General features: G+C 45.3%; 1 protein-coding gene across 5 annotated transcripts in view; it reads left to right on the top strand.

Annotated features, from left to right (window-relative positions):
* The window catches only part of PEX14 (peroxisomal biogenesis factor 14), a 129,762-nt gene that overhangs the window by 3,879 nt on the left and 99,518 nt on the right, over positions 1-26,365 (top strand). Inside the window, exons 2-3 of one of the 5 annotated variants that reach the window (XM_072156455.1) lie at positions 3,257-3,304; positions 10,233-12,992. In XM_072156455.1, the coding sequence (XP_072012556.1) occupies positions 3,276-3,304; positions 10,233-12,735 (2,532 nt within the window). In that variant the 5' untranslated portion in view covers positions 3,257-3,275 and the 3' untranslated portion in view covers positions 12,736-12,992. Of the gene's footprint in view, positions 1-3,256; positions 3,305-8,946; positions 12,993-26,365 lie in introns of those variants that run through there. The other 4 variants (XM_072156457.1, XM_072156456.1, XM_072156459.1 and 1 more) reach the window with 4 other exon arrangements.

Raw genomic sequence — 26,365 nt, 5'->3', positions numbered from 1 at the left:
ACTGTTAACGTTTCTGTTTACAAAACACATCATAAACGCGATGTTAACGCACACGTTTTGTTAACACACACGTTAACATTGCGTTTACAAACGTACACGGTAATGTAATTAGGCAAATTACCTCACATCAGCTGTTGTATATGCGTTTCAAACGCAATCAAAACGCAACCAAAACGCAACGTGTGAACGCGCCCTCAGGGTATTACCCCTGTGTAATATACCATGACCTCAGTTCTGCTACCTCTGTATAATATACCCATGATACCCCTCTGTAGTTACATTACTTCTGTATAATAAACCAACAACCTCTCCTCAGTTCTGTTAGCTCTGTATAGTACACACCATATAGTACACACCATATAGTACACACCATATAGTACACACCATATAGTACACACCATATAGTACACACCATATAGTACACACCATATAGTACACACCATATAGTACACACCATATAGTACACACCATATAGTACACACCATATAGTACACACCATATAGTACACACCATATACACTCACCGGCCACTTTATTAGGTACACCTGTCCAAATTCTCGTTAACACTTAATTTCTAATCAGCCAATCACATGGCGGCAACTCAGTGCATTTAGGCATGTAGACATGGTCAAGACAATCTCCTGCAGTTCAAACCGAGCATCAGTATGGGGAAGAAAGGTGATTTGAGTGCCTTTGAACGTGGCATGGTTGTTGGTGCCAGAAGGGCTGGTCTACTGGGATTTTCATGCACAACCATCTCTAGGGTTTACAGAGAATGGTCCGAAAAAGAAAAAACATCCAGTGAGCGGCAGTTCTGTGGGCGGAAATGCCTTGTTGATGCCAGAGGTCAGAGGAGAATGGGCAGACTGGTTTGAGCTGATAGAAAGGCAACAGTGACTCAAATCGCCACCCGTTACAACCAAGGTAGGCAGAAGAGCATCTCTGAATGCACAGTACATCGAACTTTGAGGCAGATGGGCTACAACAGCAGAAGACCACACCGGGTGCCACTCCTTTCAGCTAAGAACAGGAAACTGAGGCTACAATTTGCACAAGCTCATCGAAATTGGACAGTAGAAGATTGGAAAAACGTTGCCTGGTCTGATGAGTCTCGATTTCTGCTGCGACATTCGGATGGTAGGGTCAGACTTTGGCGTCAACAACATGAAAGCATGGATCCATCCTGCCTTGTATCAACGGTTCAGGATGGTGGTGGTGGTGTCATGGTGTGGGGAATCTTTTCTTGGCACTCTTTGGGCCCCTTGGTACCAATTGAGCATCGTTGCAACGCCACAGCCTACCTGAGTATTGTTGCTGACCATGTCCATCCCTTTATGACCACAATGTACCCAACATCTGATGGCTACTTTCAGCAGGATAATGCGCCATGTCATAAAGCTGGAATCATCTCAGACTGGTTTCTTGAACATGACAATGAGTTCACTGTACTCAAATGGCCTCCACAGTCACCTGATCTCAATCCAATAGAGCATCTTTGGGATGTGGTGGAACGGGAGATTCGCATCATGGATGTGCAGCCGACAAATCTGCGGCAACTGTGTGATGCCATCATGTCAATATGGACCAAAATCTCTGAGGAATGCTTCCAGCACCTTGTTGAATCTATGCCACGAAGAATTGAGGCAGTTCTGAAGGCAAAAGGGGGTCCAACCCGTTACTAGCATGGTGTACCTAATAAAGTGGCCGGTGAGTGTAGTACACACCATACAGTACACACCATACAGTACACACCATTTGTGAAGTTGCTTTTTAAATCATGAAATATAAACTGTAAATGTCTCTCTTCCTCCTGTGCTATAGGGTTCTGTGACCTTTCCCTTCTTTGTCTCCCATTCTATCTTCATGTTTGTCATTTGGCCTCCTGCCTCACACAGGAATAAACCTCCTGATCTAGTGACTTCTGACCTTTGTTCCCTAACATACTTTTGTTCTTGCTAGACTACAATATTGCGGTGTCAGAAATCTTTGAACTTACCTTGTTTTATGTATATAAACGGAAACCTACCATAAGGTATACACTGAGGTATTTCTGATGGAAAATTTCTTTCTGTCTTCTAATCCCTACACTGCCTTTATCTATTTTTTTTTCTCCCTTACTAAATAAAAACTTTATTGCTTATATAAATGAATTTCAGAGGTTGCTGGGGTGTTGAGTAGCCCGGCCGGTGGTTAAGGTTGCGTCCACACGTTCAGTTTTTCAGATGCAGATGTCCAAACCAGGAGTGGAGTGAAAATAGTGGAGCAGCACTTCTTAATGATAGGTCCGCACCCATTATGCTCCACATCTGCTTTTTGCTTCAAAAACTGCATCTGAAAAACTGAATATGTGGCTGTACCCTAAGGTTACACTGCGGCCCTGTACCCTCTGACGTCTTGGCTCTGCTCACTCATGCTCATTAACTACTGGCTCACTGCTGAGAAGAGCTAGAAATTATCAGGAATACATTGGCACGGGCAGAATAGCTGAAGAGTGCTTCAAGGTGCTGCGCCAGGAGGTAAGATGTTGTTACACTGTGCAGCAGCCCTCCCCCGCTGCATATTCTGTAACCTGCATTGAGCGCTGGGAAGTGCTCCTTGCACACTGTAAACGGCCTGTGAATCTGCAGCACAAAGGGGCTCATAGGCATAATTTTAAAGGTTGATTTTTGAAGGAAGGAGGCCATGGATAACAAATATTACAAGAAGATTAACAAAGTCACAGAGCGAGGAGTGTCCCTGGTTTATCACGCTTGGATTTGATAATAGATTTTCTTTAAAGGACATCCACCCCGAGGATGAAGGATTGTAAACCCGATTTACACTGACATACTGGTGTGTGCCCCATGATGGTGTATGTTCTTCTTTTATCTTCTAATGCCCTGGTTTTTAAGAAAAAAAAGGCCGGGAGCCCCTCAGGCTCTTTTGCATAATTTTAAAACCCAAGGCATAAGAAGCTAAAAGAAGAACACATCATGCAAAGGGGGCACACACCTGTATGTCTACCTTTATCCTGGTGGTAGACAAAGCATCATAGCTAACAATGATGCTGGGAGTCCTGCTCCATATCAGTTCAAGGTTATATAACCACCATACTGACCATGTTTATCAGAATCAACATCTCCATGTCATTTTATATCAGTAGTGTCAGAAGCCTATAATATTAAGCACAATCAACAAGAATATCCTGTTTTATTGTAGAATCGGGCTGGGATTGCAGATAGTCTTGTATTCAACTAATGTCCATCCTTTGCTTCCAGGGCGGATCCTCACTGGGTAATGAGAAGAGAGTGCCAAGGGAGCAGCTGGTAAGTGACCAGAGAAGCGCACTTTATTCATGAACTTTCAGACTACAAAATATTCTTGGCATAAGTTTCCTTTTATTTTTAAATGCTCATTATTGACATGTTTAGTCATGATAAACTGGCTAGCTCACTGTTATGCTGTTACCATTAATTCTATTCACTTCAATCCAGATTGCGCACTAGCTTTTTTCTGGCAGAGTAAAAATACTCCTCTTAGCATTTCTGAGGAGTATTTTTAGTCGAGGAAGAGTATGGAAATTGTAGTTATATGGCGGCTGCACACAAATGTGCCCATCAGATCCCAGTGGCTGAGCACAGTGCACTGGACTCCTGTTGTGGCAGTGGTGTTGCTGTTTTGCTGTCAGATAGGCAGTCCTTGCAATCATATTTCTCCATGATACAAGGACACCCGTCCAGTGCGCTGTGCTTGTTCGTTCCATCCACCTTGCTGCTAATGGAAGTCGCTGTGGATTATACAATTCCTTTGCTGATATCCTTCTGCCCAGCCCCCATGTATCTCCTGACCTAACGCATTTCCAAGTACAGGCAGTCCCCGGGTTACATACAAGATAGGGACTGTAGGTATGTACTTAAGTCGAATTTGTATGTAAGTCGGATCTGGTGTATTTTATAAATGTACAGTAACTCCAGACAATATTTTTTTTTGTTTTATATGACAGGCAACTGTGCACAAGCATGTTAAGTTGGTTTTGATATTGCCCCTGTGACAATTGGATTTTTAAATTTTTTTTAAAAACAGCGCTTCTGTGCCCATACAGAAGAAGCAGCTGGTATCGCCGACCGCGTCCTTAGTTACCTCCGCCGAGATCACGATACTGCTGCCATCACTAAGGACGCGGTCGCGGCTTTACAGCGCTTCTGTGCCTATACAGAAGAAGCAGCTGATATCGCTGACCGCATCTTTAGTTACCTCCGCCGAGATCGTGATACTGCTGTCATCACTAAGGACATCACTTTGGCTCGATTTCATTAGCGTTTCCAGTGAAATGCATGTGATTGCTTACCGATCAAATGTGTTTCACTGCAAACGCGTTTGGCGCGAGGTACGTGTGACCACACCCTAAGTCATGTTAGTACAATTAAAGATGTACTTGGACACAGGGTAGATTTTCACAAATTTTCACTTTTTCATTATTTAAAAAAAAAAAAAAAAATATATATATATATATATATATATATATATAAAAAAAATAAAATAAAAATGTGTATATTTATGTTTGTGTGAGAGCCCAAACTGCCTTAACAGCCTTAAAAGGAATGTTCCCATTTTAGGAATGAACTATTATTGTTTGTACAGTGTAAAGTTATTCCTGTAAAATTCCTCGTGTTTTTTCTAGATCTCTGCTTACTGTCCCTGGTCCTGTGATGTCACACAGGTGCAAGGCTCTGTGTGACCATAGACAGATTTCTGTTCACATAACCATGCAATTTTATCAAACTGTAACCAAGAATATAGTAAACATAAAAGCTTCTGCTAGAAGTACAGCAAGCAGAGATCTAGAAAACCGTTAGGAATTGACACAGAAAGTATATGGGAAAATTATATATGTTTTCATTACACAAATAATAACATTTATTTGCCGGGCCCTTTCCTGTTTTTTCATGTCCATTTTTCACTCCCCACCTTCAAAAATCTATAACTTTTTTATTTTTACACGTAAAGAGCTATGTGATGGCTTGTTTTCTGCGTAAAAAATTACTACATTTACAAAAATTAAAACTCCCTGTACAAAAATTATTTTTTTGATTTTGCCAACTTCTGGCACTAATAACTTTTTTATACTTTGGTGTACGGAGCTGTGGGTGGTGTAATTTTTTGCGAAATTTGATAATATTTTCAATGATATCATTTTTAGGACTGTACGACCGTTTGATCACTTTTATAGATTTTTTAAATATTTTTCAAAATGGCAAAAAAGTGCCATTTTCTACTTTGGGCGCTATTTTCCGTTACGGGATTAAACGCATTGAAAAACCGTTATCATATTTTGATAGATTGGGCTTTTTCGGACGCGTCCTGATGTGTTTATGATTTTTACTGTTTATTTATATTTATGTCAGTTCTAGGGAAAGGGTGGTAATTTAAATTTTACTTTTTTAATTTTTTTTTAACTATTTTTCAGACTCCCTAGGGTACTTTAACCCTAGGTTTTCTGATCGATCCTAACATATACTGCCATACTACAGTATGGCTTTATATGGGGATTTTCCTCCTCATTTATTACAATGTGCTATCAGCACATTGTAATTAAGGGGTTAAAACGAAATAGCCTCGGGTCTTCGGAAGATCCGAGGCTACCATGGAGACAGATCACCGCTCCCCGATGACGTCACGGGGAGCGGCGATCCCAGGTAAGATGGCGGCGCCCATGCGCCGCTGTCTTTTTGAGGCTGCCGGCCGCTTTGCCGGCAGCCATCGCTGCGATAAAACCCGCGATCGGTGCTAGCAATATGCAGCAAAGACTTACCGGCTATGGAGAGGGCTCAGCCCGTGAGCCCTCTCCATACAGCGCGACCCGACCGCCGCCATGAATACACGGTGGGCGTTTGCGAACCGGTTAAATAAAATTTTCCATCAAAATCAGGCATGATAAACCAGGGACACTTCAAGGGCTCTAAGGCTGGTGCCACACGTACCGCTTTGCCTGCGTTTGAAAACGCAAACACAGATAAAGCCGCACCCACTGGAAACACCTGCGATCGGGAATGAGCCGCCGGTGTTTTGCGTTAATTTAATTTAATTTTCCAATATACTTTCTGTATCAATTCCTCACAGATGTCTAGACCTCCGTTTGTTGTCATTCTATGGAATGCGACTTTTTGGTACTAGTGCACAGAAATCTGACGATGGTCACATAGGTGCACGGCTCGTTATATCACAGACAGTAATCAGAGCTGTATGTTATATTGAGCCGTGCACCTGTGTGACCATGGACAGATTTCTGTCCACTGGAAGTAACATAGAAACTTTCTATAGAAGGTCAGCAAGCAGAGATCTAGAAAACTGTAAGGAATTGATACAGAAAGTATATTGGAAAATGTTATTACGTTTTATAATAAAAAGAATGACATTAATTTTTTGTAATAAGAATACCCCTTTAACAGCCTTAAGCCCGCTTATTCATCACAAAGTGATTTAATCAGCAACTTATTGCTCCCTGCTTTGCCACAGTTTTCATTTGTATCGGCATCTTGAGGGCACCATTACCATTGAAAGAAGTAGGGGAAATTCAGATTATCATTGCAGCTGCTCTCCCCTTAAACAGAAAGAATTGGGGGCGTGGCCTGATGCCGGACTGAGCGGACGTGCGCCGCGGAGCTCCCGGGACCCGACACCCTATCTCCCTTCCCAGGCAGCCATCCCTCACCTGTGCCACCTCTCTCCTGCTCCGCTGTGCCCCGCGCACCTGCCGCTGTCCACCGGCACCGATCTTGAGGCGGCTGTGGACTCCGCACCGCTCCCCGGCATTCCCCTGCAGCCGGCCACGTGACCAGCGCGGCGGCCCGATCCTAGCCGCCCGGTCCCGCGGCAGGTACACAGCGCTGCTGATCACCGGGGATATCATCCTCCTCCCCTGCAGCCCGGAACAACGCTCCCACCACCGGAGGCACCGTGACAGCTCCAGCCAGCACTGCATCCTGCTGGAGGCGCCATCTTGTGGGACTCCCCTGCGCTGCCTGAGGCCTAGGCGCGCAGGGTTAACCCTGACACTGCCAGACTGAGCCGGGACCAGGTAGGGAAGTAATTCCCCTGTTGCTGCCCACCTCTGCCCTGGGGACCCCTAGTTGTGCAGCCCAGCACTGAGTCCTCCATACTCCCAGTGATCCCCTGCTCCTGGGTTCTGCTTTATATTAACCCTCGCAGTGCCGCTGCAATACTCCACGTGGGTTTGTACTGTATCTCTGCTAATTACTGGACGCTAGGCTCCGCGATTGTTTATCACTGGCCCCCCCCTGCCCAGACGCCATGGGTAACCGGAGGAGAACGGCTAAAATGCTCAAAGCAGCGTCTGCGCCTCCATCGGATGATGAATCCGTCCATGAAGATCCTCCATTCCAGTCCCTGGAACCCCTGGACGCGCAGGATTGCTCCACATCCCAAGCAGTTCTTGCGCAGATACAGTCGAATGCTGCTAAAAAGTTGGGGAGATTCTCCCGCACACAGCCCTGCTCTCCTCAGGGGTCCCCAAACTCCTCTCCCTCCCTCTTTGAAGGCTCCCAGAGCCCGCCGCAGCTTGTAAGTTATGAAGAGGGCGATGATCCGCCTGACGCGGCCACGGAGCTGGATCGAAAATTTGCAGAGGTGCTGGCGGCCATTAACGGATGCCAATCCAAACTGGTTACCAAGGTGGATGAGCTGCGACAGGATTTTGTTCTTTTAAGACATGATGTCCACAAAGCCAAAGAGCGAATCACCGAAACTGAACGCAGAATATCTGAGGTGGAGGATGTCCAGAGGCCTATGCCGACACAGATCAGAGAGCTTCAGCGCCAAATGTCTGCATCCATCGACAGAGCTGACGACCTCGAAAACCGCCTGCGACGGAACAACGTCAGAGTGGTTGGCCTCCCCGAAAAAGTGGAGGGGTCTGACCCGGTATCCTTTTTTGAAAATTGGCTCAAAAATATGCTGCCTGCAGATACCTTTTCCCCGTTCTTCACAGTGGAGAGGGCCCATCGTGTGCCATCCCGCCCTGGCCCTCCAGGGGGCAATCCAAGACCCTTCCTGGCCCGGCTGCTGCACTTTAGGGACAGGGACTCTATCCTCAGGGCTGTCCGTACCAAGGGAGAAATCCTCTATGCCAACAGCAGAGTGTCCTTCTACCCTGATTTCTCTGCATCCGTCAGGAAACAGCGAGCACAATTTACTGAGGTCCGTGCCCGTCTCCGTGACAAGGGGTATAAATACTCCATGATGTATCCTTCCAAGCTCCGAATTGTGGACGGACCGAAGACTCGTTTCTTCACCTGCCCAACCGAAGCACTTCACTGGGCTGATGCAGCTCCACGGGCCCCTGCTGGAAGGCCCGCACCTCCTGAGTGACTGGACTCACATATCCTTTTATCTGATATGCAATGACAATGCTGGACTTAGTCCTGATTAGATATTTAGGGGTCCCAGATCACTATTATAGGTTTTTACTATCTGTTTACATACTACGTGCCTCACAAAATGTACCCTGTGACTGATTGCGTTCTATTTTTTGGTCATATCGACCAGTGCGCCACACATGGCACTTTTCCCTCTCCCTCCTCCTCTCCCTCCGCCCTCCTCCCTCTCCCTCCTCCCCCCCTTTCCTGTTACCACTACCTCCCTACGTCTCCCTCCTTTCTCTCCCCCCTCCCCTATCTCCTCTTTGGTTCTCGCAAAATATGGCTGCCTAATAACCTCCTGATCACATATACATTAAGGGTTGAAGGTCCCGGGACAAATGGTGTAGGTTTGTCTTAAGTTAGGGACCACTGTTCTGCTATTTGACTGTTAGTGGGTCTAGGTCTACACTACTGCTGTTAGGGTGTTAGACAGGGGGTTTATATTCTTGGGATTGTTAGTACAGTTCTGGTTATATTTGTTATGCTCACTGTTGTCTGTCTGTCTATGTCTCTGTGGTATGAAAGGATGAATGCTTGGTTGCTCACGTCTCCTTCCCCACACCCCTTTCCCTTCCGCTAAGATGTCTTCACTTAAGGTAATGAGCTGGAATGTGAGGGGACTTAACTCCAAATTCAAGAGGGCTCTGATGTTAGATGTCATTAAGCGTCAGGCCCCCCATATTGTATGTATCCAAGAGACACACCTTACGGGTCAGAAGGTCCTCTCCCTGAAGCGGGCATGGGTGGCTAGAGGTTATCATTCCTCTTACTCTGTCTACGCCAGGGGAGTATCCATACTCATATCCAAAGCGCTTCCCATAGAGGTCATACAGGTAGCACCGGATCACTTTGGCCGTTTTGTGATCGTACATTGTGCCTTGTGGGGCTTTACCTTTACTATAGCGTCTATTTATGTCCCACCTCCCTTTGATCCAGCTGTATTGCACCTAATATCCAGTAAACTTGCTGCTATGCCTCCAAGTCCGATACTCTGCATTGGTGACTTCAATGCTGTCCCTAATCCCTCCTTAGATCGTACAAGTGGTCTGGACACAGGCTCGGTCCGTCTGAATGAGTGGCTCACTTCTCTAGACCTCGCCGATGTTTGGCGTAGTAAACACCCTCAAGAGAGAGAATATTCATTTTATTCCTCTGTTCATAAGAGCTTCTCTCGGATTGATCTGGCCTTTGTTTCCCCAGATATGTTGCCGCACGTTGATCAGGTATCCTATTGCCCGCGCAGTGCATCAGACCACTCCGCCTTGTTCATCAGTCTCCTTATAGGCCCCCCCAGCGACTCCCGCTTATGGCGCCTGCACCCGGCTTGGCTCCTATCCCCAGCGGTCCAGAGTACTGTTAGGGCAGCGCACAGCGAGTTCTGGGACGTACACTCAACTCATCCTGATCCTCTTCTAGTCTGGGACTCGTACAAGTCCTCGGTGCGGGGAGCATTCATGTCGGGGGTAGCTGGCCATAGGAAGTCCTTAAATGCGCAGGAGGAGAGGTTGACCGCTGCACTGGTGACCGCAGAAAAGGAATATCTAGATAAACCTACTCCAGGGAATAAAAAGACTTGGGCTCAGGCGCAGAGGAACCATTTAGCTGTAGCGAAGGAGCGCACCAGCAAGCGCCTGCAAGCCAGGGAAGCGTCCATCTTTGAATTCGGAGATAAAAACGGGAAGCTGCTTGCGTATCTCTCGCGGGCTGAACGTCCTTGTGCTTCCGTTCCCTCTATTATTGATGGTAACGGAGCCTTGATTACAGAACCCCGGGCCATTAACATGGTATTTTATGAATTCTATTCCTCTCTTTACAGCTCCAGATTGTCCGCCTCTTCCGTCGAGATTTCCAGATTCCTTGACAGTCTTCCACTATGGAGGCTCACACCGGCACAGTCTTCGGAGCTTGATGCCCCGCTCTCGGCGGAGGAGGTGGAACTGGCCATCCAATCGTTGCCCCCCGGTAAGACTCCTGGACTTGATGGGCTGGGAGGTGAGTGGTATAGGGATAACTGTGAGACTCTGGTCCCCCTTCTCCTTAGCCTGTACTCCGATGCGTTTGACAGCGGTTCCCTCCCCGACTCCATGCGAGAGGCCCTTATTGTAGTTCTTCCCAAGCCTGGCAAGGACCCTCTGCTTCCCGACTCATACCGTCCAATTTCCCTCCTAAACTCAGATGTTAAGATACTAGCAAAAATTCTGGCGACAAGGCTTAACAAAGTAATATTATCATTGGTTCACCCAGACCAGACAGGCTTTATGCCTGGGAGGGGAACTGACATAAATATACAAAGACTACACCTGAACATTGCAGAAGCAGAGCGGTCTCCAGACCCTGGGTTTATATTATCCTTAGACAATTGTAAGGCGTTTGACTCAGTAGAGTGGACATATTTATGGACCCTCCTGCCTAGAATGGGTTTTGGCCCTCGATTTACAGCATTAGTTAAACTACTGTATAATGATCCCAAGGCTAGGGTACGGACTAATCTTAACATCTCACCTACTCTCCCTATGGCCAGGGGCACTAGACAGGGTTGCCCACTATCTCCCCTCCTCTTCGCACTCGCCATTGAACCCCTTGCTGTGGCGATCCGCCACTCTGAGGGCATTAAGGGCATAACTAGAGGTACTATTATTGAGAAGGTATCTCTCTATGCTGATGATACACTTGTATATCTTGGAGATGTGGGCCCCTCTCTGGAATCCCTTCTGTCCTTGATAGAACGCTATGGGGGGTTCTCAGGCCTTCGGGTTAACTGGGACAAATCAGCCCTCTTTCCCTTATCTGATGTAGGGGTACACTCCCTCCCCGTCCCAGTCCAGGTGGTGTCCACCTTTAAATATCTGGGAGTCCAGGTGTCACGCAAGGTCCAGGCATTTACAGAGTTAAACATTACACCCCTGATAACTGCAACTGAATCGCGTCTAAAAGCCTGGTCCACTCTCCCCTTGTCTCTGTACGGGCGTATTAACATATTTAAAATGATTTTTCTTCCAAAATTCTTATACCTTTTTCACGCTTGTCCTATACTGCTTCCAAAGAGCCTGTTTAAACGCATAGACGGCATTCTCAGGTCCTTTTACTGGCAGTGTAGTGCCCCACGATTCAGTTTAGCGCTGCTTCAGGCTCCCAAGGCTAGGGGTGGACTGGCTGCCCCGGATCTGTATCTTTATTACCTGGCTTCCCAGCTAGTATATGCCCAGTGGTGGATAGATATAGACATGGGTAATGCAGCTACTGCACTGGCTGGTGCCCTGGTAGGTTCCTACGAGGCCCTTACAAACTTGCTGTACAGATACAAGTCCCCATCTGATACCCCACTTCCCCTACGTACGGTAGCGGTGTGCTGGCGTAGGGCTCAATCCCTGGTAGAACCGAGCAGCTCTCCCCCTCTCTCGCCCAGGACTCCATTGTGGCTCAATCCGTGGCTTTCTCACTTCCTCTCCCTCCCGGGCTGGACAATGTGGGGGGCGGCGGGGGTGAAATTTGTAGGCCAGCTATTATCTCCGGAAGCAGAATTACTCAGCTTTAACGAAATAAGGGAGAGACATACTGTACCCACTACGGCCAGCTTCCATTACACGCAATTGCGACATGCATTCAAAGCCCAATTCGGCTCCTTCAGCCTGACAGTGAAATTCTCCAAACTAGAGACTCTGATGAGTACCCCGGACCTCCCTAAGCCACTCACTCAGTGCTATGCTCTCCTGCAAGAGCAAAAGTCCAGACCATTTGATAGAGCCCGTGAACGCTGGAGACAGGATATCCCTGACCTGTCAGATGATGACTGGAGGGAGGTCGAACTGTCCTACTTCACATCTGTAGTGAGCGCGAGGGACTTCCTGATCCAATCTAAATTCCTCCATCGAGTATACTTCACCCCTGCTAGACTATTCCGCATGGGAGCAATGCCCAATGATCTTTGCTTTCGCTGTCAGGCTGAAGTCGGATCCTTCCTGCATTGTGTCTGGTCCTGCCCTAGGGTCCATGTCTTCTGGTCCGAAGTGCTGGAGTTCCTAAATGTACACTTTGATTTCCCACGATTACTGTCTCCCTCTGTGTGTCTCCTCGGTATCATAAATGAAGTTATCAATGGCCACTATGACAAAATTTTCTTTAGGTTTGTATTATACTACGCCCGAAAAGTGGTGGTGATGACCTGGAAGGACCAGGAGCCCCCTCCGTTAAAAAGATGGATACTACTTATTAACAGTGTCATTCCCCACTACCGGTCCCTGTATACCAACAGGAAGTGTCCCCAGAAGTTTGATCGCATCTGGTCCAGATGGTGCGCGACTCCCCATACTGCCTTATAATCACGTGTGATATATACTCCTCTCCATGATGAAGGAGACTGAGCGTGATGGTGTGTGTGTGTGTGTGTGTGACTGATTGTCTATGTGTCAATAGTTATTTGTGTTGTATCAAGATGTCTGGCTGTAGTATCCTGCTGTCATTTACTGTAATATCCCTCGGTTAGTTTTGAAACGCAGTAAGAACCTGATTGTTACCATGGTTGTTGCTTAATAATCCTGTAATGGGGGGAAAGAAATATGTGACAGACAATCTTGTTCTTCGATTTTGTTTATTTTAATTGTATAAAATTTCAAAATTGCAAAAATAAATTCTTTTAAAAAAAACAGAAAGAATTGTGGGACAGGAGCTCCAATGATGATCCAGCAATGTCCACACATCCTTGCTCCTCCTGCAGTCTGAGAAAGCCCAGGAAGTGAACACAGCACACCAGCAAAATCTGTGTTGGGGTGATGACCTGGGTGCCCACAGAGATGACTCTGAGTGCCACATCTGGCACCCATGCCATAGGTTCCCCTCAACTTACCTCGAATGTCCGGCTTCTGCTACAGTTTATATGCATGATATAAGCACCTGCATGAATTACTGTGCCTGAACAGCAGGCTGTTGTAGATGTTACACAGATGTGACTGCTCACTATAGATTTCAGCCCAGTTCCCTGGTAGATATGTGGCCACGGTTTCCTTGGTACATATCAAAGTCTAAGGCTGTACAACATCCTGGGTCCAGAGACATTGGCATGTAGAGTAGGCGTGGCTTTCAGTAGCTCCGCCCATTTGGACTGGCTGAAGACAAACTGGTTCAGGTCAGGGAGAGGGCTGTGTCCAGGGACTGCACTGCTCGGGCTCACACATAGATCGGCTGCACCTCCAGAGTAACTCCACAGCTCCTCATTCTACTTTCAGCAGTGGATGTGTGTGTGCGCGGAGCTGTAGCAGCCATTCTGCTATGTCCTGCCGTCCTTTCTTGCCCCATATAAAGTGAAATGTCAGTGCGTGTTTATACGCATTTGGCAGTTTTTAAGGAGTAATACTGTGTTTAGGAGCGTCTATGATGCTTGTGGGGGGTTAATTCAACCTTTGTATCTATTTGAGCGTTGATGTCATTAAACCAAACCTAGGACTTCTCAATTTCCCCAACTTCTTATAAAGGGGTATTCCCATGAACACAAAATTGTTAAATATACTCAGGATAAAAAAACCCACATTCTTTAATTAATAATAATTCCTTTATTTATATAGCGCAAGCAGATTACACAGCGCTACACAGCACTTGCCAAATCAGTCCCTGTCCCCAATGGGGCTCATAATCTAATCAACCTACCAGTATGTTTTGGAGTGTGAGAGGAAACCCACGCAAACACAGAAAGAACATACAAACTCTTTACAGATGCTCACCCTGGGACTTGAACCCAGGTCACCAGTGCTGCACGGCTGTAGTGATAACCACTGAGCCACCATGCTGCCTAATTCAATGATGCCGATTGTGTGTTTAATTGATAAGGTCAGGAAGCAGAGCTGAGTGTGTCATTGTGTCCTATATCCATCTCATGACTCTGATCCATCTCATCTCTCTGTTTCTCTGTGTTAGATACTAGTAGACTGTTCAGAAGCTGTATGAAAGTGTAGCTAAACCCTGTGGCACTCCGGGGGTTCATGGGCAGGCTGGCTACACTCCGGGGGTTCATGGGCAGGCTGGCTACACTCCGGGGGTTCATGGGCAGGCTGGTGTCACAAACCCTGCACGCCAGAGTCCAAACAGGGGGTGCATCTACTTTATGGAGTCCAATAATGGTGTCCTTATGCTAAATTTACTCCACACAGAACTGAACAAGGCCATGTGGCCGTTAAACTAATTTAAAGCCGGTGGGTTTTGACCCCCACCCCTGGCTGTGATGTCACTGTGAGGGGTAGTTTCTCATATCCCCCCCCTCCCTTCACTGAGGTACTGGCTGAGTCTGGGGCTCTATTAAAACCCCATAACTTTTCATTGGAAGATGGCAAAACTGTGCCATTGCTTCCAATCACTAGGGTACCTTGCTACCTTTCACCCCATATCAAACTTAGTATGTCTAGGCCTAACATTAGGGGTGTACTGCAAATGGCTGGGTTTCCCTGCAGCTAGGCTTTTGATACTCGGGCCATGAGGGTATCTAGAGTCTATAACTCTCCTCTTTTACCGGGGACCCATAATTATGCCCCAGTTATGAATAGCTATGATATTCCTTTGCCTCTCATAGTTTTTTCGGCCATAAGGCAATAGGTATGGGCTTGCTGTCTATATACTGGGGGGGATGGTCTGGCTGGCTATATACCAGGGGGCATGAGCTGGCTGGCTGTATACCAGGGGGCATGAGCTGGCTGGCTGTATACCAGGGGGCATGAGCTGGCTGGCTGTATACCAGGGGGCACGAGCTGGCTGGCTGTATACCAGGGGGCACGAGCTGGCTGGCTGTATACCAGGGGGCACGAGCTGGCTGGCTGTATACCAGGGGGCACGAGCTGGCTGGCTGTATACCAGGGGGCACGAGCTGGCTGGCTGTATACCAGGGGGCACGAGCTGGCTGGCTGTATACCAGGGGGCACGAGCTGGCTGGCTGTATACCAGGGGGCACGAGCTGGCTGGCTGTATACCAGGGGGCACGAGCTGGCTGGCTGTATACCAGGGGGCACGAGCTGGCTGGCTGTATACCAGGGGGCACGAGCTGGCTGGCTGTATACCAGGGGGCACGAGCTGGCTGGCTGTATACCAGGGGGCACGAGCTGGCTGGCTGTATACCAGGGGCCACGAGCTGGCTGGCTGTATACCAGGGGCCACGAGCTGGCTGGCTGTATACCAGGGGCCACGAGCTGGCTGGCTGTATACCAGGGGCCACGAGCTGGCTGGCTGTATACCAGGGGCCACGAGCTGGCTGGCTGTATACCAGGGGCCACGAGCTGGCTGGCTGTATACCAGGGGCCACGAGCTGGCTGGCTGTATACCAGGGGCCACGAGCTGGCTGGCTGTATACCAGGGGCCACGAGCTGGCTGGCTGTATACCAGGGGCCACGAGCTGGCTGGCTGTATACCAGGGGCCACGAGCTGGCTGGCTGTATACCAGGGGCCACGAGCTGGCTGGCTGTATACCAGGGGCCACGAGCTGGCTGGCTGTATACCAGGGGCCACGAGCTGGCTGGCTGTATACCAGGGGCCACGAGCTGGCTGGCTGTATACCAGGGGGCACGAGCTGGCTGGCTGTATACCAGGGGCCATGAGCTGGCTATATTTAAGATGCAAGGCTGGTTAAATACTGGGGGGCATGTGGTGGCTGGCTTTATACTGGGGGTCAGGGGGCTGGCTAGCTATATACTAGAGGGCATGGGCTGGATGGCTGTATACTGGGGGAATGGGCAGGTTGGCTAGCTATATACTGGGTGGAGACGGTGACCAATTAATTTCCCACCCTAGGCTTATATTCGAGTCAATGGGTTTTCCCCTGTTTTTTGTTTTAAAACTAGGTACCTCGGCTAATACTTGAGTATATATGGTATGTAAATTTTTCATTTTGCAGAAAGTAATAAGAGTGCCCTAAAATTCTCTCTGATATGATTTTGGCATTTGGCAAATATAAATAGTTTTGGTAATCCAGATTGACCTAAAGTTCGCACGTGACTTTTACGTGGTGTTTAGTAAATGCAAGGTAAATGCAATCTTTCATCAATAGGTGATTGCAGGAGAAGTCCATGTGTTTGGAAACGCAATGCAAACACCTAGGGTTTCTCGATGCATCTAAACCTCGATACTTGTGCAATGCTTTCATACTCAAAACGCTTCAATACTGGGATTTTCAGTCATTTTCGGTACTGAATGACTTCTGCTGTTTTACATACTCCTAATATCTGTCTGCAGGGAATGTCCAGAGGAGACTTCAGGAAGGGAATCCTTTGTATAGAAGGGTCGGGGAATCCTTTGTATAGAAGGGTCGGAGAATCCTTTGTATAGAAGGGTCGGGGAATCCTTTGCATAGAAGAGTCGGGGAATCCTTTGCATAGAAGAGTCGGGGAATCCTTTGCGTAGAAGGGTCGGGGAATCCTTTGCGTAGAAGGGTCGGGGAATCCTTTGCGTAGAAGGGTCGGGGAATCCTTTGCGTAGAAGGGTCGGGGAATCCTTTGCGTAGAAGGGTCGGGGAATCCTTTGCGTAGAAGGGTCGGGGAATCCTTTGCGTAGAAGGGTCGGGGAATCCTTTGCGTAGAAGGGTCGGGGAATCCTTTGCGTAGAAGGGTCGGGGAATCCTTTGCGTAGAAGGGTCGGGGAATCCTTTGCGTAGAAGGGTCGGGGAATCCTTTGCGTAGAAGGGTCGGGGAATCCTTTGCGTAGAAGGGTCGGGGAATCCTTTGCGTAGAAGGGTCGGGGAATCCTTTGCCTTGCGTAGAAGGGTCGGGGAATCCTTTGCCTTGCGTAGAAGGGTCGGGGAATCCTTTGCCTTGCGTAGAAGGGTCGGGGAATCCTTTGCCTTGCGTAGAAGGGTCGGGGAATCCTTTGCCCTGTGTAGAAGGGTCGGGGAATCCTTTGCCCTGTGTAGAAGGGTCGGGGAATCCTTTGCCCTGTGTAGAAGGGTCGGGGAATCCTTTGCCCTGTGTAGAAGGGTCGGGGAATCCTTTGCCCTGTGTAGAAGGGTCGGGGAATCCTTTGCCCTGTGTAGAAGGGTCGGGGAATCCTTTGCCCTGTGTAGAAGGGTCGGGGAATCCTTTGCCCTGTGTAGAAGGGTCGGGGAATCCTTTGCCCTGTGTAGAAGGGTCGGGGAATCCTTTGCCCTGTGTAGAAGGGTCGGGGAATCCTTTGCCCTGTGTAGAAGGGTCGGGGAATCCTTTGCCCTGTGTAGAAGGGTCGGGGAATCCTTTGCCCTGTGTAGAAGGGTCGGGGAATCCTTTGCCCTGTGTAGAAGGGTCGGGGAATCCTTTGCCCTGTGTAGAAGGGTCGGGGAATCCTTTGCCCTGTGTAGAAGGGTCGGGGAATCCTTTGCCCTGTGTAGAAGGGTCGGGGAATCCTTTGCCCTGTGTAGAAGGGTCGGGGAATCCTTTGCCCTGTGTAGAAGGGTCGGGGAATCCTTTGCCCTGTGTAGAAGGGTCGGGGAATCCTTTACCCTGTGTAGAAGGGTCGGGGAATCCTTTACCCTGTATAGAAGGGTCGGGGAATATATAGGAGGATGGATGGATCTTCTTAGAGAGTCTTTATATTAAATATCACTACATTATCTGTTTTTTTTTTTTTTTTTTACAATGCTCAAAAAATTAAAGGAAACACTAAAATAACACATCCTACATCTGAATGAATGAAATATTCTCATTGAATACTTTGTTCTGTACAAAGTTGAATGTACTGACAACAAAATCACAAAAAAAAAATATCAATGGAAATCAAATTTATTAACCAATAAAGGCCTGGATTTGGAGTCGCCCACAAAATTAAAGTGGGAAAACACACTACAGGATGATCCAACTTTGATGTAATGTCTATAAAACAAGACATAATGAGGCTCAGTCTTAAGAACACCTGACTTACAGATGACCCTTAGTTACAAACGTACCTAATGGCAGTCAGGCTACCTTTGGCGAGCACATGGAGGGCTTTGCGGGCCTCCAAAGAAACGTCTCCCCACACGTTTGTGGCCTGCTGGAGGTCATTTTGCAAAGGGGAACAATGGAGGGACCAATTTAGTTAGAAGTGACTTTATAAGGCCTATGTGGAATTCACTCAAAATAACTGAAGCCTAACTGTGCCTAAACTGTGTGCCAGTTCATTGGCATAGATGCCATTAAAAAATTGTGCTTATGCCACCTTCCCACCACGTGGACTTGAGCTTCATTGCATGTCTGGTGTGTGGGGTGACTGGCGCTTGGTTTACCTAGTCAGATCAACTGCCCCCCCTGTCCTAGGAGTTATTTGCTCTTCTTTTTACTGAGAAATAATTCAGAAAATTCTATAAAGCTATACATGACAGAGCTTGCATCTCCCTATTATATGCTACTTTTAAATTAGTGCAAATTATCTTCAGTGATGTCATTTGTACTTTCGGCTCCCCCTAGTGGTATTAATCTGAAGAGGTGCCGATGTATCAGTTAAGTCTGTAACTTTATCTATTCGGAATAGACTTATATCATCCATTATCCAAAAAAACCCTGCTCAGTCTGGTTCAGCATGCACTCCTATCATTGCTATTCAAAAATAGAAGACTGGTCCAAAGAGGGTTTGGTGGAAGGCATTTACCATCTATATCTAAAATTCTGAAAGAAGCAGAAAATGTCAGGAGATTCGAAACCATTTTTTTTTTAGTTTAGATACATTAAAGCATTTAAAAGGTAAAGGTGAATAGTTGCAATGGTGAGCAAATCATTAAAGTGTAATTAGGCTATTAAATAACTTCTGACTTTTTATTGAGATGATTTAGGAGTTTTAGGGTTTTGGTGTTAAACACCCCACAAAATTCCTAACCAAGCATCGTATCTCCAAGCAACAGACCGCACATGGATGATATTCGGGTAAATTCAGTTTTTTTCAGACTTAATGATAAATGTCTGTGGTTACAAGAAGCCCCTTGCATGATGCAGGCATGAGTGACTGTGGCATGTAAGTGGTTAGCACTCCTGGTTGTTACTGGTGGGTGTCAGCTGTAATATATAGCTGACACCTACGGCTTCTGGCACCAGCTTTGTTAGGGAGCCTGTGCCTGAAGCTGAACATAGTGGCATATCATGGCATGGGTAGGCAAGTCGCTGCCGCCTCTGCTGTACTATTACGTCAAATGTTGGGAAGAGGCAAAAATTATGAAAATAATAATAATTAAAAAATGTCTAGCTGCTACTGAGCTAAACCACAAATTACACAGAAGAATTCACTAAGGTGAGCATTATGGGTTAAAAAAAATATTTTGTGCTTCTTTGGAGATGTGTGTCCTCATTATGAATTGGGAATAGAATACAAAAAATGGGACCAGCACTGAACAAAATGAGGTCAGGTAAAGAGTCTACAGGTCAATGCATGTAAAAATAGCTCAAACCACAAGACAAAGAAAGGATACATGCCAAGTGACCAGGACAATACATTCTTTATTCATATATCAAAAAAACACCACAACACAAGAAGAGAATAAAAACCATTAAAAATGTGAACAATCACAGAATAATCTACCACAGGAAAACCAAACATATGATAGTGTTAGTGATCCTGGGACCACCAGCTCCCCCTGAAGACTAAAGCCTTATGTAACACAAAAAGATACAACAATATTATCCTATAAGGGATTACACATTGGGCTAGGGAAAATGCAGTACCAATATATAATGTAAGCAAATTGCAAAAAAAAGTCACAAAAAAGGGGGGTATTTTTTGTATAGAGCATGAGAGTATACAAGCAAAAGTAAATAAATAGATGGTACCACACTGCTAACCTAAGTCAAGATATAAGCAAGTATTACCTGTGCGGCAAACATACACACAAGAGGGAGCTGGGGATTATGAATTGGTCTCTATTAAATGACGTCATGTCAAATTCCGAACCACTCACTGCTCATATTTCTGGCAGCTTATTATTGTGACGTTTGTTCTTTCATCTTTTTAATTTGCACTTGTATGTAGGTGACAAACCTGGTGATAATCTGATAAATCTGCTCCTCGTTGGGCACATGGAAAATATATTTAGTGTAAATAATCTACTCCTGAACCATCTGTAAAGTGAGCTGGAAAATAGAACTCTCTATGACCCAGTGGCCAACACTACGTTTGCTGCCATGTTACAGAAGTGACTAAAATATTGTTACAACCATAGTTTTATATACAATAACCCTGAAAAGCAAATTCAGTCACTCAGTACATTACAGGCGGTCCCCTACTTAATAACACCCGACTTACATACAACCCCTAGTTACAAACTGACCGTTGGATGTTGGTAATTTACTATACTTTAGTCCCAGGCTACAATAAACAGCTATAACAGTTATCACAGGTGTCTGTAATGAAGCTTTATTGTTAATTTTGATTCTTATGACAACCCAACATTTTTAAAATCCAATTGTCACAGAGACCAAAACATTTTGGCTAGTGTTACAATTATAAAATATACAGTTCCGACTTACATACAAATTCAACTTAAGAACAAATCTACAGAACCTATCTTGTACATAAGCTGGGGACTGCCTGTACTTAATTGTGGTGCTCGTGAGTTACATTCTTCATACTACAGAGCTGCACTCACTATTGTGCAGGCACTATACATGCACTGCATCTACATGCACTGCATTACGTATCCTGCATGATGTTCCCAAAGCTTCTATCTTTTCTGTTGTTGGAATACATGTGTACCTTACATACATACCATTACTTATCATGTACTGATTCTGAGTTATACTTTATTATACTCCATAGCTAAACTGCCTATTCTACATAATCTGAGTATGTATGTTACATAACTTATCCTGTATTATTCTTCAGAGCTGCGCTCACTATTCTGCTAGTAAGTATTAAGTTGATAATCTTGCTGTGGAACACTACTGTAAAAGTTTATTTATAACTCCTATAATGCAGAAGGGGACAGTTAGTTTTCCTGCATCAGTTGTATAGGTTTGTCTTGTAAAGATGGCATTACCCTAATCACATGTCCTACATGTATATGAGACAAGTCATGGCTGCAGCCGCTGGTTTCCTGAGATGGTAACAGTGTGTGTTATATATTGTTAGTTTTGGAGACTAGGGACAATATTCTCAAAAAGATTACATCAGTATACCCTGTACCCAAATATTCCTAAGAATCTGTAGTAGGTCACCTGTACCACCATTGTTTGCAAAATATGCATTATCAAGGGTTAATAGATGTTTTACTCTGGGTACTCCCAAATGTATGTTTGGGCAAGGCGTTTCCACAACTTCTGATCATCTCTCCCTTTTCTTCTTGTGCCAGCGCCAGATCGTGTTTACATTACCTTAGGAGATCCCACTCCACCCCTCCCTGTTACACACGCCACCCTGTTGGAGTGAGGGGAAGGGTGGGGGTGGGTGCCTGGCACTTGCCACTGGAATGATCACCTGAGTTAACAGGGCACAATGCTGGACACATTTGTGCCATGCTCTAGTTGGCAAAATGTTGCTGTTAGAATCTTTCAGTAGTGGAGACTCATGTTCTGGCCCTCTATTATTATCATCCTATGAAGAATAGGGGGTACATTTGCTACGGCAAGAATGAAGAGTTGCTTTAAATGGCATCTTCGTTCTAGATCAGGTTGCACATAAATAGACCCCAGACGATAGCTGCTCTCAATCAGCCGAATTCTGCGGAAAGGACGTCTTAGAGACACTTTAGGTGAGATAAAAAGGAAAAAATGGAATTATCTTTAAATTGCTTTTAGAGTCCAGATTTCCATGTCATGAGAGCGCGCCTAATGCACCGAGCTAAGTAGTTCAGTAAGCGTGTGTTTATATAGCATCAATCACGTATAGGAGGATGATACGGATGTGCGCTGCTTGACAGGACCCCGGGGACCTGAAGATTATATGGGCGTTCCTACATTATAGCTCTTTTTTTTTGTTCAGCCACATGCTTTCTCCTAAATGGGATCAATAATAAATATAAGTTTTCTCTTCTGAATTAAAGGACCCCCCAGATTATCAGATATTGGTAGATATTTCAGTGTCTATATGACTCTGGATCCCTTCTATTACTGATTTGATTATGTATTACCTTTTTTCCTAGCATTTTTTTCCTAAATTAGGCTACTACTAATGTAATAATGAGTAGACTCATCCATGCAGATGCCACGTGGGTTCTGTATGCCGGAGCATTAGCGGAGTAGTTTTATAAGTCATGCTGTGTCCTTGATGTAAGTGATACCGCTTGCTTCTTTTCATTTCCAAATATTTATTTTTGATATAAAGTCACACGAGGCGCATGTAATGTTTGCCGGAATGGTGAGCGCTGCTCCCAGCTTCTTTATCATATGCAAAATAATTCATATAACTCACTCTATAAATAATGACTTTACACTAGAGATTCTTCTTTACTTTCCTCGCCAAAAACAGTGTAGTGCGAACAGACGAACACATCTGCCTGCTCAGAGCATTCAGGTAAGGTCCGAAAGACATGGATTACCAACGTTTTGTAACTTTCGGATATTCAGTCTTTCAGTTTTCTACCAACGCTGTGATCAGTGGTCCAGACAGGTTTTCAGCCCGAAGATGAACATATTAAAATGGTTATACCAGGTTTGCATGTTATCTAACATTCCCATTCTAGTGAGTACAGCAGGAGAATGCATGTTCTTCCTATCATATTGCTGAGCGCTGTTGTGATCTGCCGCTCAGACCGTCACTGATCAAATTCTTATTCCCTGTCCTGCTGATAGGGGACAACATGCAGAGATGGAGAACTACAACATACAGTATATGAAAGGCTTACAGATATGATTTAATCAACCTGCCATACACACCGTAACTTTTTGATGTATTTATACATGTTCCACCGATAGCTCTATCCGTGGGATTAGAGTCACCATTCTTCCAAAAAAGACTTTTTAAAATAGAACTATAACATTTATTCCTAATTTTTAATATAACACTATTTTAAATGGTCTCTCTTAAAATAATGTTATATTGAACATTCAGAACAAAGGTTATATTATAATATTCACTAGTAGATTCTTTTGGTCACCACAAGGTGTTGGTGTGTAAGAAATGGAAACTAGACAGGATGGAGGAGATTTATCAGAAGAGAACAGAATTTTTCTAGTTGCCCTTAGCAAACTATCAGAATCCAGTTTTCATTTTCCCTCAGCTGCTTTTTATAAAACTAAAGCTGAGCTCTGATTGGTTACTAGACCAACTAGACCAGTTTTACCTCAGACACTTGTGATAAATCTCCCCCAATAAGTACAGTTGAAAGATATCCACCACAGATGTGTGTATGACTGGCTTCTAGTTTTGGTTCACGAATTACTGAATAAAACTCAGACGTGTAATTAAAAATACACAACGATAATGATGCAGCTGTATTTCATAAATTCCCATATCAGTGGTAGTAAAAAAAAAGGGGGCCTTTAGGTAAAACTGGAGATCCCTTGAGCGGAAATTAAAAGTAGGGAAGGGTTTATATGAGGCTGTAGAACATCCTTGCTGCCATTCACCCCTCCAAGGCATTTGTAGACTTGGCAGATTTAGAAGTAGTAGCGTCCAATGAAGTTATTCTACTTCTTAAAGCTACAAGATAAACATTATATTCAAGTCTTATTTACTAGGGGTCCACGGATCGCATTTCCGTGGGACTTCCCGACGTTTTCGAGGATTCCATGGTAATCCTCGTAGGTATTTAGCAGGGGATTGTGTCGCATGCGATCAGATTTTGCCGCAATAGCAAAACTCAACAGAAATGGGGGGGGGGGGGGGACATGCCGTCGGATGATTCGACTGATTCGGACTGAGCGCAGGATTGAAGATTAAAATTGTGTCGCAACCAATCTATTTACATACATCGGGAAAAAGAAGGTGAACTCTGTCGGACCTGAGAAGGAAAACGACAGATGCAGTCTATGGGGCACACGATCTTTGTGAATCACAGGACAGTGCATTATCGCCGGAACAATGCACTTCGGGTGAACTCCTCGGACAGGTAAGTAAATGTGCCCCATGGTGATCGTCTTGTGATATCTAATGGATTAATAGCCACTGGCTGCAGGACTTTAGCTTCTCAGATGTAAAGTACAGAGGGGTATATACCTAATGGTGGCCAGTTACTTTTTGTGGGAGGACGCCTGGGACTGAGGCCGATTGAAAAGGGGAAATCGATTGGAATAATTTGCTGATAACTAAACGGATCAACGTTGGATTTGGTTTCAAAATTCATCTTGCTGCAGTTGTGTACTGCAGCCACTAGATGGCAGTAGAGGTTTGTTGTAGTTTACTCCCTTGTACCATTGGGGTGATCATTCTTCTTCCAAAATCTGCCACCTACTCTGCAGACCTCACACACAAGACACAAGGCAGGTTAGCAGCAGAACGCAGACTTTTCCGCCGCACTACTCCCCTGTGGCGACGGTTAGTTGGTTAAACTGTGGGAAAGCTGCCAGGGCAGAATGACAGCGCTTTAATGGAGCCATATTTCACGGTTCAAAGTGACACTGACACCGTCTCCTCTCATGATCCTATTTATGGAGTAGAATTGAGAGATCTGTGAGGTGTGTGCAGAAACGGAAGGGCCTGTTCTATACGTTGATTTGTAGTCCTTGGGCCCCTTGTTTCGCTGTTAGCCGCCAAGTGTTGGAACATATGTAAGTTAGCAGAATGCGTGTAATGGGTCAGGAAGGTGTTTCTAATAAATTGTATACAAACAGCGAACCTGACACTAATGAAACATCTCTTATGCTTGCAAATAGACTATAACTAGACATTCTGCTAATGCGCAGCATGACTTCTTATGTACACATTACCTACCAGCAAGAGGAAGCAGCGGCTTATAGATTGCTGTTATTAACATAGTTTATCAGTTCACCAGTGATAAGGCCGAGTGCCTTCAGCCCAGCCTTGTTACCAGGGAGTTCTTTACTATTAGTAAGATATTGTGGTCTCCGAAGCAGGTAAGAATTATGGCCATCTTCATAGGAATGTAACATTTTATCCCAAGTGTTCATATGAATCTATTTTTTTTTATTGTTATATTTTTCTTGGCTCAGGCACAGCTGTAAAACGAAGTTAAATAGGTGTTCCCAACTGGGCATTCATATTTAACCCCTTAACGACCAGGCCCTTTTTAATTTTTACGGTTTTATTTTTCCCTCCCCACCTTCAAAAATCCATAACACTTTTATTTTTCCATATAGAGAGCTTTGTGAGGGCTTATTTTCTGCATAACAAATTTTACTTCATAGTGACAGTATTTCATATTCCATGGGTCCATGGGTCGGTACGATCACAAGGTTTTAAAATGTTTTCATATAGTTACAAATATTAAAATCTCTTGTACAAAAAAAGAATTCTTCATTTTACCATCTTCTTACGCTAATAACTTTTTCATACTTCCATGTTCGGAGCGCTATTTTCCGTTAAGGGATTAAACGCCGGGAATACTGTTATCATATTTCGATCAGACATTTTGGGAAGCACCGATACCTAACATGTTTTATAATTTTTACTGTTTATTTATATTTATATCCGTTCTAGAGAAAGGGGGTGATTTGATTTTTTTTAAAATATTTTTTTTACTATTTTTCAGACCCCCCCTAGGGTACTTTAACCCTAGGTTGTCTGATGAATCCTACTATATACAGCCATACTACAGTATGGCAGTATATGGGGATTTTACACAATATTTATTACTACATGAAAATCACACAATGTAATAAGTTAAAATCAAACAGCCTCGGGTCTTTGCATGACTGAGGCGGTCATGGTAACCGATGGCCAACCCCGATGACTTCACAGGTGGCGGCGATGGAACCCAAATTGCGGCGCCAATGTGCCCCTGGGATTTAAATGCTTCTGGCAGCTTTGCCAGAGGCATTTACAGGGTTAACACCTGCATCAGTGCTAGGAGCGATGACTGCTGTTACCAATACAATATACCTTGTATGGAGAGGCCGTTAGCCCTTTCCATACACCCGCAGTCGATGTGTGATG

Source organism: Engystomops pustulosus, chromosome 6 (assembly GCF_040894005.1).
Source record: "Engystomops pustulosus chromosome 6, aEngPut4.maternal, whole genome shotgun sequence".
Lineage (NCBI taxonomy): Eukaryota > Metazoa > Chordata > Amphibia > Anura > Leptodactylidae > Engystomops > Engystomops pustulosus.
This window is presented reverse-complemented; position numbering and strand designations above follow the sequence as displayed.